At 32.3% G+C, this 15,654-nt stretch overlaps 2 protein-coding genes across 8 annotated transcripts in view; one reads left to right on the plus strand and one right to left on the minus strand.

The window, feature by feature from the left end:
* LOC140040458 (voltage-dependent L-type calcium channel subunit beta-1-like) overlaps positions 1–9,971 on the plus strand; it is a 76,116-nt gene extending 66,145 nt beyond the window's left edge. For all 7 annotated transcript variants that reach the window (XM_072086420.1, XM_072086419.1, XM_072086421.1 and 4 more), the window contains 2 exons: positions 1,087–1,182; positions 1,292–9,971. In XM_072086420.1, the coding sequence (XP_071942521.1) occupies positions 1,087–1,182; positions 1,292–2,107 (912 nt within the window). In that variant the 3' untranslated portion in view covers positions 2,108–9,971. The remainder of the gene's footprint in view (positions 1–1,086; positions 1,183–1,291) is intronic.
* Positions 9,972–10,980: 1,009 nt separating this feature from the next.
* LOC140039670 (uncharacterized) lies at positions 10,981–15,125 on the minus strand. The gene is made up of 2 exons (XM_072085286.1): positions 15,017–15,125; positions 10,981–13,941 (listed from the first exon to the last, which is right to left on the minus strand). Exons 1-2 carry the CDS (start codon positions 15,024–15,026, stop codon positions 11,912–11,914), a joined length of 2,040 nt encoding a protein of 679 aa, XP_071941387.1. The 5' UTR covers positions 15,027–15,125; the 3' UTR covers positions 10,981–11,911.
* Positions 15,126–15,654: the final 529 nt, after the last annotated feature.

The following is a 15,654-nucleotide window of genomic DNA, read 5'->3' on the forward strand; positions in this document are numbered from 1 at the left end:
TAACGTACAGTTAAATTAACCAATAGATAGTTATAATACACTTGGTTGTGTTATGATATCCAATCTAAACGCTACAGTACCTAAAATAGGCACTGCAGTGAGTTTGGAAAAGAAAAATATATAACATGAATTTGCATGATTTGATTAAGAAATGCTAAATATTAAGGTAATTTATAGTTTTATCACCAAGAAACTGGTATTGCAAACCAAACCTAGTATTTTATAAACATAATTGTAAGATTATCTAAGAATTGTACATTAGTTTTAATACATATGCCCACAGTTATAGAGATATGTAATTATAATAAGTTAAACGTGACATTTTGAACGTGTGCCATAGAATACATGCTGACAAGAAATTTAAAATCATATACATTCACCGCTGAGAAATCATGAGTTCCTCGTTGGCTGTTTTTCGTGGCCGAGAGAGAAAAAGGAATGTCTTGGTTCATTTACTCTTGGTGTGATTAACTTGCTTGGACGAGCTCGCTGGATGATAATGTTGAACCAGCTGTTTGTAAGGCAGCATGTTCGCAGTGTTGGTGTTGAGTGTAACAAGGCTAGGCCCCAGCAGGCCATTGGTTGAAGGTCTTCTAGTAGGCACTTGATCAACTTTGAAACCCCTGTGGACTTTATGGATACAGATTTTACTTTTTTTTACTTGTTAGATAGGATAATTGCAACACCTAGAATTTACACTTCCAAAATCTAAGTCTGAATGAATAGGAGATGGTGCCAATTTGACAATTATTGTGATGATGACACACTTATAAGTGTCTAATTCTAGAAAAGCGAATAGTGGCCAATTTTGTTATAGTTCATTGACTTCACGTCTGACCGATTTTAGTGTACAATAATAAAATGTTCTTTATTCTTCATCATTGTCATCTTTAATAACAACACAACAACAAAATTGTAATGGATCTTGGTAACATAGTTTCTTATAATCAATTTTGTTTCTTGTTATCTACAATACTATAAGCATCTTTAGGTTGTAGGAGTATAAAATAGTGAAAATAACTGTGCTTTAATATTGGATGTATGCTTTGCTAAGTTGTGGAACTTTTGTCTTTTTCTCTAAATTAGGTATTACAAAGACTAATTAAGTCCCGAAACAAGTCACAGAGTAGAAATATGAATGTTCAAATGGTCGCTGCTGACAAACTTGCTCAGTGTAGCCCTGTAAGTATACTCTTTTTAGATTAATTATATTTAATTTTGTGTTCCTTTATTCTATCCTTTGAATGTGTATTGATTGACTATATGTTTTATGGATTTTCTTAATTTTTAGGATTTATTTGATGTGATCTTGGATGAGAATCAACTTGAAGAAGCATGTGAGCATCTTGCTGAATATTTAGAGGCATATTGGAAAGCAACTCACCCTACTATAAACACACAGCCTAGACCTTTACAGACCGTTCCATCAGATGGATCCCCGCAACAAAATATATCTAGATCGAATACAAACCGCAACAAAGACAGACACGATGGACAAGAATCAGTCAATATGAGAGAGTCACACACACATCATCAGCAAGATTACAGAGACGACCAAAGAGGCCCGCGTGAGCCAGACAGACGGGATCCGCGCAACGACCGTCGACCCATGCAGGATAGTCGCAGTCGTGACTGTTATCAGGATTATGATGCTCGGAAAGATAGGAACTATGATCCACAATATGAACGTGATCATTACTATGAAAGGGATCCAAGAAGAGAAGGTGGTCCCAGATCGGACAGGAGCATCCCGCGTGACAGGGAACGGACTCAAGACCCTGATAGGGTAAGCGACCCATATGCAAGGGATAGGCACTATTCTGAGCGAGATACGCTACGGTATGAACACGAAATTGCACGTGACCGTGATCGTGACCGTTACAATAGAAATGAACAATATGAGATGCAAGATCGAGCACGTGATCGGGATAGGTATATAGACCAGCAACCAAATGGGCGTAGCCGACACTGGGATCCACAGGGCCAAGTTAACGAGTACGATCGTCGTGGACCCTATCCTGATCAGTATTCACGCTACGGAGACCCACATGGCATGAGAGAACCCTCTGCAGCGGGTATGGGAAGGCCGCATCCCAACCGACCATAATGGCGGTTGTAAAAGCCTCTGTCAGAGGAGATGCCAGGTTCTTTTTTTTTCTTTGAGATATTCTTATGATATTCTCGCCCGTAAATCATGCAAATCCTTTGGACCATGTGCCAATTTTTATTGTGTTGGGTATCGTGGAAGGAGCATGTCACGGCACCACTTTCTGAACCGTCTCTATGTAAAATGTACAAGAAGCTCTTCAAATGTGCAATGCTATGAGATATTTTAAAATTGCAATCCTTCATGTTTCTCGTAAACCGATGGCACTGAATTCAACAGCTGATTGCATTGAGGATAAAAACCCAGCTTTGATTATGCAAAAGGAGGATATTGAGGTGACTGAGAGCAGTACAACAGTTGGTATAGTGAATTGGCCATGAGGTACCTTTAATCCGTTTTCACACCTGTTATCGCGCAGATATTGTGAAATATAGACAATTTTCATGTATGAAAATAACTTGACATACTATCTGATACCTCCATTTGGCCAAATTCTTGTTAACATTTCACGCAAAAAAATTGTAGTGACCTCTGTTTACCATATGTAACTAGACAATTGAAGTGTACTTGAAGTTTGACAAAATATAATATTAGCTACTAGACTCATCGATAGAAAACAAATCAAAGACAAGACCTCCAATTTGTGTGTGAATACAGGTGTGCAACTAACTTGGCTTAACTCATGTTCATGATATAATCATTTAGCTACAGGAATTTGCGGTGCAAATCCCCCATTACCCGGCAAATATCTTATAGTAGTAGATGTAATAATAGTTGTAGTTTGTAGATCCTTGTCTCATTCCCTCTATATGAAGTTGCTTTCCTTGTGGACTTCAGAAAAAAAAGAAAACCAAGAAATGTGAAAAATATAATATAGTTGGTTTGAAGACAACTCTCTAGCGAGACTTCTGTTAATATGTATTTAAAACCATAATCGCATCTTATGAATGCATCTGAGGGATTTTTTAGCATTTGTATATAATATTGGTAACCTCATAAGTTTCTTTTGGGTTTCATTTTGATAAAAAAATTATGAAATAGTTGTATAAGCTGAGGTTTATTATCTTTTAAATAGAATTATTTCACATTTGATGCAATTATAAATTTAGGGTTGAAATAAAGCCATATTTTTATCTTGTTAATTTATTCAGATTGGTTTTAAGTAGCGGTTTTTTTTTCCTCATGATGGCCGGTGACATTGTGAGGATCTTTTAGCAATTGTTAGTTTTAGGTATTTATAGTTTTCTTCAAATGTCATTGTATAAAGTATAATATAAAATATTAAATTTTGGGATTATTATTATTATTATTGTAAATCTAACAATATTCTCAAGTTTATTTTATAGAGTGTATTTGAATCAGCAGTGTAATTTTCTTGACGCTTTATTTTTGTATTGCCGACTGAGTAACATTTTTCAATATATATAGAGGGCGACATTGTCATATTAATTAAATGTTTTTCTCAGACTTTTAGCACAATATAAATGGCAAGGGTCAAAACATGTCATGTTTATTCTTCTTAAAAGAGGGGAAGAGAAAGTCAAGGATTGTTGAAATCTATTTTTTCTTCACTTGTACAATTTATTCTAGACATTATCAAATGCTTTCCCGTCCATTTCTGGGTGCTTTCTGCTTTACGTCTCCAGAAGAGGATTGGTTGATATCCGACTAGAACGACAATTCTTTTCTATTTATATCGCTGAATTTTTGTTTTTAAGTACCAAGGATAGATGATATGTAGCTAGTGAAGATATTAGAATGTTTTGTTTCTTTGAGCATTCCAGAAGGTTTTTTTTTACTGTTGATCATGTGACCTTTAGTGGGTATAATGTATTGCGTGTTAGGTTAACACCTTTTAAAAAAAAAAGTAAATGCAAACATTAAGCTGTCCTGTACATTTTAACATCCAGGGTGACACTTTACAACATTATTACAACCGCCAAAACATGTCTACATCTCTTACATCATACCACACTTTATAAATGTTAATAAATGTATGGTATTTTTATGAGGAAAGCCCATTTCATGTCACATGGTCACTCTCTGGAAATGTAAAGCTGTTACTGCCGGCGGTACATTGGAAGGGAAGAATTTGGTGGAATATATAAAATAGAAATTTAGAAAAACTTGTTAATATATAAACATTGATAATGTAGATTCTTGTCCATTTTTTGTTATCATCCATGACATTCTGAGATTAAAGGAAACAAAGATGTGTTATTTGAAAGATTAAAATCAACAATCTTTTAATGGGGACCGTCTAACAGAAAAATCCAACTAAAGGGCCTAGCTTCCAAAATAGTCTTATTAAAGAACCTAACTGGAGTTATTAAAGATAATGGAATGTTGAAATATATCAATATGGTCAGTTATTAAATTGTATGCATATTAATTAAATTGTATGCATAATTATTCAATGGTATGCATATTTATTCAATCGTATGCATATTCATTAAATGGTATGCATATTTATTCAATTGTATGCATATTCATTAAATGGTATGCATATTCATTCAATTGTATGCATATTTATTAAACGGTATGCATATTTATTCAATTATATGCATATTTATTAAATGGTATGCATATTTATTCGATTCTAATAATAATCCTATTATATAGACAATATATCCTCACCTTATAGCTTAAGAAAAACAATTTTATTCAACAATTCAAATTTATTAAAATTTCTAAGCAGCTAATTTTGGTTTTGAATTATCTATGGTGAAGCATGTTGACTTGGTTGGATTAACATGGCAGTATGTTTATAATATTACTTAAGATTAACAATACGAAACTACCTATCCTACATTTTATGCAAATTGTCCACATTTCCTTGTCTGTGGGAAGAATTTTGGGTAGTCATAAAACCTAAGATCTGTAACTATTTATGAAAAAAGTGAATCGTCGTTTGCTGAATACCATATAATAATTTATTAGCTGGTTTTAGGTATTGTTTGATATATATCGGCTAACGTGGAAAAGTAAAGGCATACAACACTAATGAACAACCTGTATACATATAAATGTAAAATTTTGTATATAGAGCCTTAGTAACTTTGGTTACTATATTCTATACCAATGACTAAATATTATATGATTAATATTACTGAGATTTATCGTTAAATATTCTATAATTGTGATATCCTTTAATAGAAATGTTGTTGTTTGAAGGATGAAGACTTTTCTTTCAGTAATACATACTCCTTGAAAATAAAACATACTATCTGCACCATTATTATCAATAAAGGAATAACTTATGTTCAAAATTATTTATTCAAAATCCATATCAAAATTAAATTTTGACTGATGGAATTAATATTCTTAGTGTTGGTACTGTGTAACGGCCAGAGAATGGACATCAATATTATGATTCCGTCTCTTTCATTATTATATCATATAATAATTTAATGAATCTGATAAGTTTACTAACCAGACCTCCTAGTCTGGAGAGCTTGGTTTGACATGCAATTATTACATGCAACAAGTATACTCGGGCTCATGTGTGGATAATATACTATACTACTATTGATATTTAAATAAGCTATTTAGCCATTCTTCACTCATTTTTCTGTTGCTCATTTTTATATTATGCACAGAAATAATATGAATGTAATGTATACAAAGGGGTTTCTGGAAATGTTCATTTGCATAATTAAAAAGAAATTCATATAAAGTATGGTTTAATTGTGATGATATACATGTAATATTGGTTCAATGCCATAAACTATAAGCAATATCAATTATATAAAATTTATTTTAGCCTTCCTTTAAAAATATTATATACAGTAAATGTAAATGCTGAAGAAGAGGGCCAGATTGGAAATCTTACCCCCATAAAATGTGACAAAAAAAGTATTTGGCCAACAATGCCAAAATATCTGTAGTTTAGTTACATCACATTCCTTTTTATATGCAATTTTAACAAATTAATGAATTCATAATGTGTATTATTTAGTTTATTAGAATGTTTATTTTAATGCATTTACTTTGATTTTTAAAACTTGTGTGTAGAATAAGTAGTCTATATGATTGTGGAATACAATTCTCTATTCCTAGAGGTATTGATTGCTTTAATTTTCTCCCTATTTTCTTTAATTTTGGCCTGTTATAATGTGACCGTCTTGCCATGTTTTTGTCATACTGTTTACTGTACTTTATTTTGCTGTATTTAGTTTTCATAGGAGCACAATGACGCTCCTAAATAATAATTAACCACTGTCTTTGCCATTGTTTGTGCAATTGTTTCAGACCATTTTGGTTCTGTTTATAAGAAATTCTAATAAAAACATATATTTATGTGCACTTAAATTAATATAAAAAAAATCACAGACTTCTACTAACCACATATGTACATATATATGTATAATGTATGTACACATGCATGTAAATATAATATATATATACATAAATTCATATATGTGTATTTGTATACATTTACATATAGATGTTTATGTGTTATTGTTCCATGTCCTTAATGAACAAAAAAAGGTCATTGTTGATTTTTCTTTTCAATTACAAATATAATGTTAGTTATTACCTATTTGGATTCATGTAATATAGTTCATTTAGATAAGATAATAAGTAAATAACATGCACCTTATCTACTGTGTTCACTTTAGTAAATTTCAAGAAATAAAAAAAAATGACCATGTCTTCCTAGCGGGGCGGGGTAGGCTACTCTGTCGCCAACTGTACCACGACCGACTGGTAGACTTACGCTTATTGCTACCGTGTGTCTGATAAAATTATTACAATAAAACTGGGTGTTATAAAATAATAATCATCATATTTAAAGTGTTGCATGAATTCATCTACACAAACAATTGCTTTTTAAATCTTGTTCAGTGTGATTTTGTTTTTGGAAATTCCATATAAAGAGAATCTAATGCTGAATTAATAATATCCATATTGATGATACATAATATTATTGTAAATAGGATTTTTTAACAGTATTTAACTTAACCATTCAGTCATGTGATTGCTTAATGTATAAGATAAACAAACTTTACAAAGTCTGTAGCTGTTTTCAATTCACTAATTTTCTCTAAATTGTATAAAATGTTAATCTGACCCTGGTGAAGTATCAAGGAAAGACAATAGGGAGCTTTCCATTTGCGATGACCGACTAGGTCAGGTCAGTTGATGTGTCGTTGGTCATTGTCTGTACCTAGAAACCATCAGAGTGAGAAAACACTCCCTGCATGCGCACAATGAATTAACATGTTGTTTGTTGGTCGTCGCAAATCATATCTCCCTATATAATAATGTATGCATATGATTGGCCTCACACACATATATGTGTAACATAAACATTATATTGATCACTAGATAAATTGGTTATTTCATAACAAACATTCAAATGTTTTAAATGCATAATATGTAAAGCAATTTCTATATAATTTCAATTATTTATTGCTATAAAAAAGAAGTCATAGAATTGAAACTAGAGTGATGAATAACTTTTTATTTCATATTGAAAATTGGCTATACCATCAAGAGATCTATCCACATATCCCCCAATTTATCAAATTACCAAATATACTTATGACATCCCTTTAAATTCACTATTGTATGTAATAACATTATGTTTTGATTTACCCAAAAGTAAGAATACTGCAATATCAGTACAGTAGCTTAAAATATGGAATGGCTAAAAATATATATAACAAAATAAAGAAAGTTTAAATTACAGCATCCTATTATATACATCACTAACCAAAATACCCGCTATCATAAACACAATGAGATATTTAGTTTGTTCACACTCTAGTACAGTTAATGGAGAATTTTTCAATTAAACTTCTGTATATGATCATAAGACTATACTAAAGAGCAATAGTGTGGTCCTGCTCTAAAATCGTTATCGTTGTTGTTTTAGGTTTCGTGACTACCCAAATTGTGCATAGTTGCGGAAGCTATCACAGCAGTTGATAGGCAAGGAGCATGAGCAGCAACTGTTGGCTTGTCTCATAGTGTATGGGGCTACGTAATGCATGCATCGAAAGTGCCTATTGTTACAGTCAAATTTTACCTAACTATTAATGATACATTGGTATTAAACTATTATGTAATTTTGTGCTTGGAGTGACCATAAAAAGGTACTACAGTTGGTATGAAAAATGTTTTATTAAGATTTGTGGAACTGTAAACATCTGAGTGATATTGGTATTCTGTGTACATAGGAACTTTCCTGAAATTGAATGCAAACAGATTAATCACTGTTCCCCTCAAACTCTAATAGACTTCAAAATCTTTTTACATTTAAATGTTTGAACATAAGCTATGTTAATGTATCATAATTGACCAGTTTTAATTTTCTCTTATTTTCAACAATAACAAATATGGAAATTATTGAATAAATGATTTAACTGTGTTCTATGGAATGCATAACAATATATAATGGGTGTAATGTATGGAAGGCTATTATGGTCAAAAAAGTGTTTGCCGTATTGTAAAAGAAAATGATTATACATTTTAATGAATATTCATATCTCCTCATTAAGATGATATCTGATTCATTAATAAATTATGCATTTTAATGAATATTTATTTATCTCCTTATTAAGATGGTATCCGATTCGTTAATAAATTATGCATTTTAATGAATATTCATATCTCATCATTAAGTAAACATCTCATTCATAAATTTATTATCCATATTTTGGAAAGAGTCATTCACGACTATTGTTAAAATGTACACAAATTAGTATTCTATTTTTTATTTTAATATTTTTACATTTTACAAGGAGAGATCTAAAGTGTTATGGCAGAACCTCCGACTTTTTCTCTTCTCTCTCATCTTTTCCGCAATATTTTATGATATTGCGTTGTATTAGCTTCTAGTCGTTTGCTTTGTTGTGATAAAGGCCTTGCCTAGTCTTACTAAAACCGGATTGTTAAACCCTTTTTAGGGCTAAACTTTAAATGCATAGATAGAATATACACATGAAAATATTATATTAAACATAACATACTTTACACACAAGTTCTCAATATGAATGAGTACAAAATTCCATTCACCAACATAAAAAATAAAATATTGTAAATGGATAGCATCTATGGAGTATCATTTCGTATGTATAGGCATCTTGATTTGCATATATATATATATATATAAATGGTTTGGTTATGACCTGCCTATTTGAAACCAAATCATATTGTATGACTTTGTAATGGTCATTTTTCAAGAGGTATTAACCAACATACGTTTGAAGTATTTTATTATGTATTTCGCTATTGTTGGTTTGATATATTATATATATTATATATAATTATATATTTTTTAATTTTAATATCTTTATTTTTATTTATGTGGAGCAAAAATGAGGCTTAATTCTTTCCTCATCTCTTTATATTCCTTATACAGTTCATTATCCCTGCTATTAAAACTTAAGTACAAATTTAAGATTTACCCAATTGCTTCAGTTTTATTTCACAATTGTTGAGAAGAGCTTCTGTAAGTTGCATGCATATTCTACATTACGATACAGTTGAAGCTTTAACATAACTAATGACAATATATAAACAAATAAACAAGCATAAATAATGAATTCCTCTTTCATGTTTTTGTTATGTTATCTGCTGAGTGAAAACGCATTCAGCTTAAATAAATCCCGATAAGAAAACCACATGGTTTTGAAGCATTTCCATTCATATATACTATACATAATATATATATATATTATTATATATAATACATTCATATACATTATCTAAATCTATGTATAGTGTTGCCAATGTATAGTGTAACATTGTATGCTATGTGAATCGTATCCAAGATATAACTGTCAACGTCTTTATTCTTCTCTAAGCCTCTACGCTTCGCTCTATATTATCAAGATTGTAAATAAATTTTTAACACTCGTATGTCTATACAAAAAAACCCTTGTTTTTGTGTTTTATTATTGACTATGGTTACCTTATTCTTTGTTTATTTTATCCTTAAAGTTTCTTCAGATTAACTTTTTCCTCTGTTTGTAGTTGATGCCATCTTGCACTCTGTACATGTGTGCTTTGTGATTTGCACATTTTTATTTCACCTCTTTTCAACTTCAGTATGACATATAACCATTAATTGGTTGTATTTGCCACACCTAAAACTATCTCAATATCTCCACACACTATAAGTAAACAAATTCATCAAGCAAGATTTGAACCATTACATCAAACACACCACTACACTGCCTAGTAACACTCTAGGCTAACCAATTTCTGGAAACAGCTGGTGAATCCAAGTTGTCCTTTTCCAGTATGATTTTGTACATGAATAATTCATGAGGCAAATACAACCATATATTAAACATTCACCGACAACAAAACCATCTTATGAAAGTGTGGCGGATGTACGACTACTTATCGCGAGTACGAATCTAATGCTTGTTGCATTGCTTGTATCCTTAGGCAGGACACTTTACTTACGTTTTCCTCTCTCCACAACAGTGCACAAATGGGTACCTTGCTGCATTATGGGAATATGCTTCCATGTGCTTGATCCAAAAATTACCGGGGTAATAATGCGAAGCTTAATGTGGATTAAGTGCTGTATAAGAATGAGTATTATTACAGTTTTGTGAATAAAAGAGATTTGGACCATGTAAATTGGACGAAGATACAATGCTACTAGACAGAGACATTCACCTGTAGAGTACACAGTTGACTACTGCAACATTCAGCGAACGTTTAGAACACTAGATGCCGAACATGTACATGTACAACTCAACAAATTGACATTCATTATACTTCTCATTTTTCTTGAAACTGAAATCTTTTTACATTTACAATTCCTTCCTTAATTAAAATTCACTTTTCAGAAAAAATCTTGGGAAGGTAGGAAAGTGTGCCTAGGTCCAAATTTATTGTGTTCTAGAAAATTTGAAGGGAGTATTTTAAAAGAAGCCATCTAATTAAATTTTGCATTAGCATTCACTTAAGTCTTATCAATTACTACATCAAGCGTGGGACTACACATTTCTCAGAATTCTACGCAGATAATGACATTTCCATATGGAAATTAGAATAATCTTTGTCAAGTAGGTATTTTAGATTTCAAAATTTTAATTAGATATGCTGATAATTATACAATAAAGCAATGGTTGTATCTGCAGGCTCTGAAAGAGTGGAAAAACGTCTAACCTAAAAACATAAAAATACAGAATGAATTAATCTAAAGTAAATTGTGAACTTTTAAAATCCATCAAATGAAAAAGTTAACCATACGAACAATGATATGTTTATGGATGCACTGCATATGCAATCCAACTTCAAAATTGGATTTTAATACACATGGCTTTTATCACGAACATACAGATGAGACTGTATACATTATGCACATATATAAAAACATGTTTGCCTTGTAACTGTTTCGTATATCAGGCCCATGTCCTAACAAAGATTGGGTTTAGTTGTTTCTATATATTATTGAATGCAGTTACATGGCATCTTCCCCTGTTTTTTAACGAATTACAATCAGGACCTAAAGCCCTGTCTACACTATCAAACTTTATGTGACAAAAAAATGTGATGTGCCCATATATGGACAACATAATGATGTCACATCGCACTTTTTTTGTCAAACTAGTTTGATAGCATAGACAGACCTTAAGTATATTTTGTCCAAGCTTATCAGAGTCCGCGCATGACATTGTGATATCAAAGCCCAAAATGTAAAACTAGTATAATAAAATTAAAACACTCCAATGTTAGAATATACTGTATTCTTTATTAATATAAACATTTATAGATATTGAGATATTGCCCATGCTACAGTCATATTTAAATATTACGCACTTTTACATTAACAATTTATTTGTTCATAAAATCTTCATTGTTTAAAGGATTGTTAATATTATATGATGATTTCAGCAATTGGGAAAGTGTTATATCTTTAGATTCATATTTTGCCCATAATTTAAACAACTTGGATTGCTTTGTGGTTCTGCATTTCTTCTGAAACCTTGTCAATTTCTCAAAGTTCATTGGCTTCTTTAAAGGAGTGACTGACTGTGCTTCCTCCCAGAGCAAGCCAATTATACGATTAATACTGGCTTTTGGAACTATTCTTTGATGCCAGCCCTCAACTTCAGTGGTTGTTCTTGTTGCCATTCCATATACACACCATGAAATTATAGGCCATTGGGGATTATTTATCCACACTACCCGGAAGTAATCAATGAGTGGTAAGAGTGGTTGGTCACATTGGCTTGCAATCTCTTCAAACACTGTAGGAATCTGTTCAGCTGGAATGAATGGCAACGCTAAAAGCTCTTTTATTTGGTTGAAAACTGGTGATGAAATTGTAAAAGCCAGATTCAAACCAAGATTGACAATTTGCATATACACAGATTCTGTCCAATGGAAAACACAACCCTGCAATACAACGTCTGGGAAAACAGTATCGAAAGCTTCCCATAACTCTGCATCGTAGCCAAGTATTATTTTTTTCACTTTGATTTTTGGTATTAATTCTCCAATCTTTTCTAACACAGAAATGTAGTCATTGGTTTGCTTCCTTGACATGACCACAAATACCTGGGCATAGGGTTTTACATTGTCTTCATCCTTTAAATATGTACTGAGAGTAAATATCTGTTGGAAAGGAGCTCTTACTAGCTTACAACTCACATCTGCAAATAGAGTTTTTGATTTCTTAAGCACTCGAAACTGCTCCGGTGTAGCAAATATCAAATGTCGGGCATTTAAAAGTTCAACATCAGCAACTAAAAAATCAGCTGGAACTTGTTTTCCATTCATGTAAAATTTAATATTTTTAGGTTGCCTAGTACTAGTTGGTTGACATTTCTTTTCATCTGTGTGTTCGTCGGGTTTTTCTAACTTTGCTTTCTGAATCCGAACATGATTGTGTGGCTGATTGCCAGGAATAAAAGTATCACCAACCTGCGACACCTTTGCATGACAACAAATTCCTTTTCGTCGTACATTGCAAGTCCATGTAACTTTCGATGAATTACCACGTTTGTCCATTGGTTTTCTGTTGTACTTATTGCCAGAACTGTCAATTAAGATTGGTCTACGACGTTGGGAGCCCTCTGGAACAACCTTGTAAGTATGAACTTCCACAGCTGACAGTTCAGTTAACAGAGTATTGATGGCAATAGTTTCCTCTAAACTGGTCTTTTTATCAGACAAACTTACAGTTACTGGTGCATTGGATGTGCTGCAAAAAACTTCCATATCTTCTGTGCAACTCGTATGTGCCTCCTGTTGTTGCTCTGTGGTCACCTCCTCAACTAACATTACTACTACCTCTTCTGGATCTGTTTCTACTACATCTACTGGTACGTCTACTAATTCTACTGTTTCTATTTTTATATGTTCTGAATCTGCTGGCCCAGATTCTTTTTTAACTGTTGGTACTGCATCAACTAGGAATTGTTCCATTACTAGTCCATGTAGGTCAGATGGATCAACATGTCCTGACTCTATTACTTTTATAGGTAGGGCTATATCACTAACTGGTTCAGATTTTGGAAATTGTTCTGTCGCTTCATCAACTGGTCTGGCTTGTACCACTTTACCAAATTCTATTACTTTTATTTGTTGGTCTAGAGAAACAACTGGCTCTGATTTCAGCACTTGTTCTGGTTCTTTGCCAACAGGTCCTGTTTCTACTTTACTTGATTCCATTACCTTTACTGGTACAGGTAGGCCAATATCACCAAATTGCTCTGATTTTGGAACTTGATCTGGTGCTTCGTCAACTGACTGTTTTTCTTCCACTGATTCCATTTCTTTTTCTATGGCACCAACTTTCTCTGCTTTCACCACTTGCACTGGAACTAATTCTAATCCTTCTAATTGATCTTCAAGTTGTTCTGTAAATAAATAGAGATTGAAGGTTAGCCAAATATATACGGGTATACAGTATAGCCTACCGTCCTGCCAAAAAACAAATGGTAAAATGCATTCGGTAGCCTACACCATTGTTTATCACCACGATAATACAAATACATACTACATAATTTCGTTCTGACTAGGTATTCTACTATAATTAAATAAATAGACAAGTTTCGTGCTACGGAAGCTGGCTGAAATTCCCTGAAAATGCAATTTTTGTTTTGTTTTTTACATTTGGCTGGTCATGACTTTTTGTCAAGAAATTGTCTATTTTAATAATTATTAATTTTAATAATAATTCTAATAATATTAAAATAATAATTCAATATAATAATTTACATATATCACATGCCATATTATTAATATTATTATTAATAATAATATTTAATTTATAATAATTATTATGACCATATACACAGAGTTACACAGTCCTACACCTATTTATGTAAGTAATTTAATTACCGTATAATATAACTTTATTTCTCCATACACACAAAGCAATTTAAAAAAAACCCCAAAAAACAAAACAAAAACAGTAAATATTTGCATAAAGGGGATTCCCCTATACCATTCGTATGCAACGATAATACACAACAAGAAGCCGAGCGTTTTTTCCGCGCGACCCACTCTCTTATCTCGAGCTCGAGTCGAGCAGCCATTTTAATTTGCATTTTTAAGACCTCTGCTAGCAGCTAGGCCTCTCTCCCGATCCTACACATCTAGTAGGCCTAGGAGGTAGCTAGATAGAATGAATTCAAAAAACACATCTCCAAAAGTATATGATTTTTAATTATAGATTCTGAAATTGATAATGCAGCTAATAAAACGACGATCTAACAATAATGTATCATTAACATAAATAGTGTAAGGCCTAGGAATACACGCTCTTCTTTTCCTGTGTGTGTGAAATGCAGGATCGAAAGTGGTTCCAGCCCGTCCACTCACTCAGCTAACTAGGCTAGGCTAACTAGCTATTTTGAAAAACCTAGAATATTATATAATACTTCCCTGTGTAAGTTCAACGTAAAAGTATCAAGTAAAACTAAACTATACCTGCTTGCATTACCGATGTGATTGTAATCAACAGTCAATTTAAGGTAAAAACATTCTACTTTTGTCAAAATACGTATCTCGAGCGGCTTTTTTTTTACTCGAGCGTTCCGTTGGGGGAGAGAGACACGAAATCTTCGTTGATTATGAACTCACTGAAGCGGAACCGAGTCATCAATTAATTTTAAAGATGTATTGTCCCTTTGACTAATTCCAAAAAAATAAAAAATAAAAGATTTTGGAAAAAGGTGGCTCATTTTGAAGTATCATAATAATTATTTACTATCGCCAAAAATTTTTCGAAAAAAAAATCATTTAACTGAAATACAGACGTTTTTTTGTTAAAAAAATAACTTTGACTTCCAGTCAAAGTTTTCGATCAAAACATATCCCATAATGAAACGCGCTTGTTTGGCTACTCTGTATGCATAATCATAAAACTTCCTTATAATTATGATCTGTGTGAAAATACCTTCTCAACCGGCCGTGACGAGTTGTAAACAATCCTAATTAGCATATGCATAATGCGTACTCATGGTTTGAAATCTTTGTTTACTTTCGCTCGCGACGATTTTCCAGATGAAATGTAATCAAACTAATTTACCTGTTAATTACGTAAACTTGTTGTTTTTGGCTCGAAT

This window comes from Antedon mediterranea, chromosome 2 (assembly GCF_964355755.1).
Source record: "Antedon mediterranea chromosome 2, ecAntMedi1.1, whole genome shotgun sequence".
In the NCBI taxonomy this organism is placed as follows: Eukaryota; Metazoa; Echinodermata; class Crinoidea; order Comatulida; family Antedonidae; genus Antedon; species Antedon mediterranea.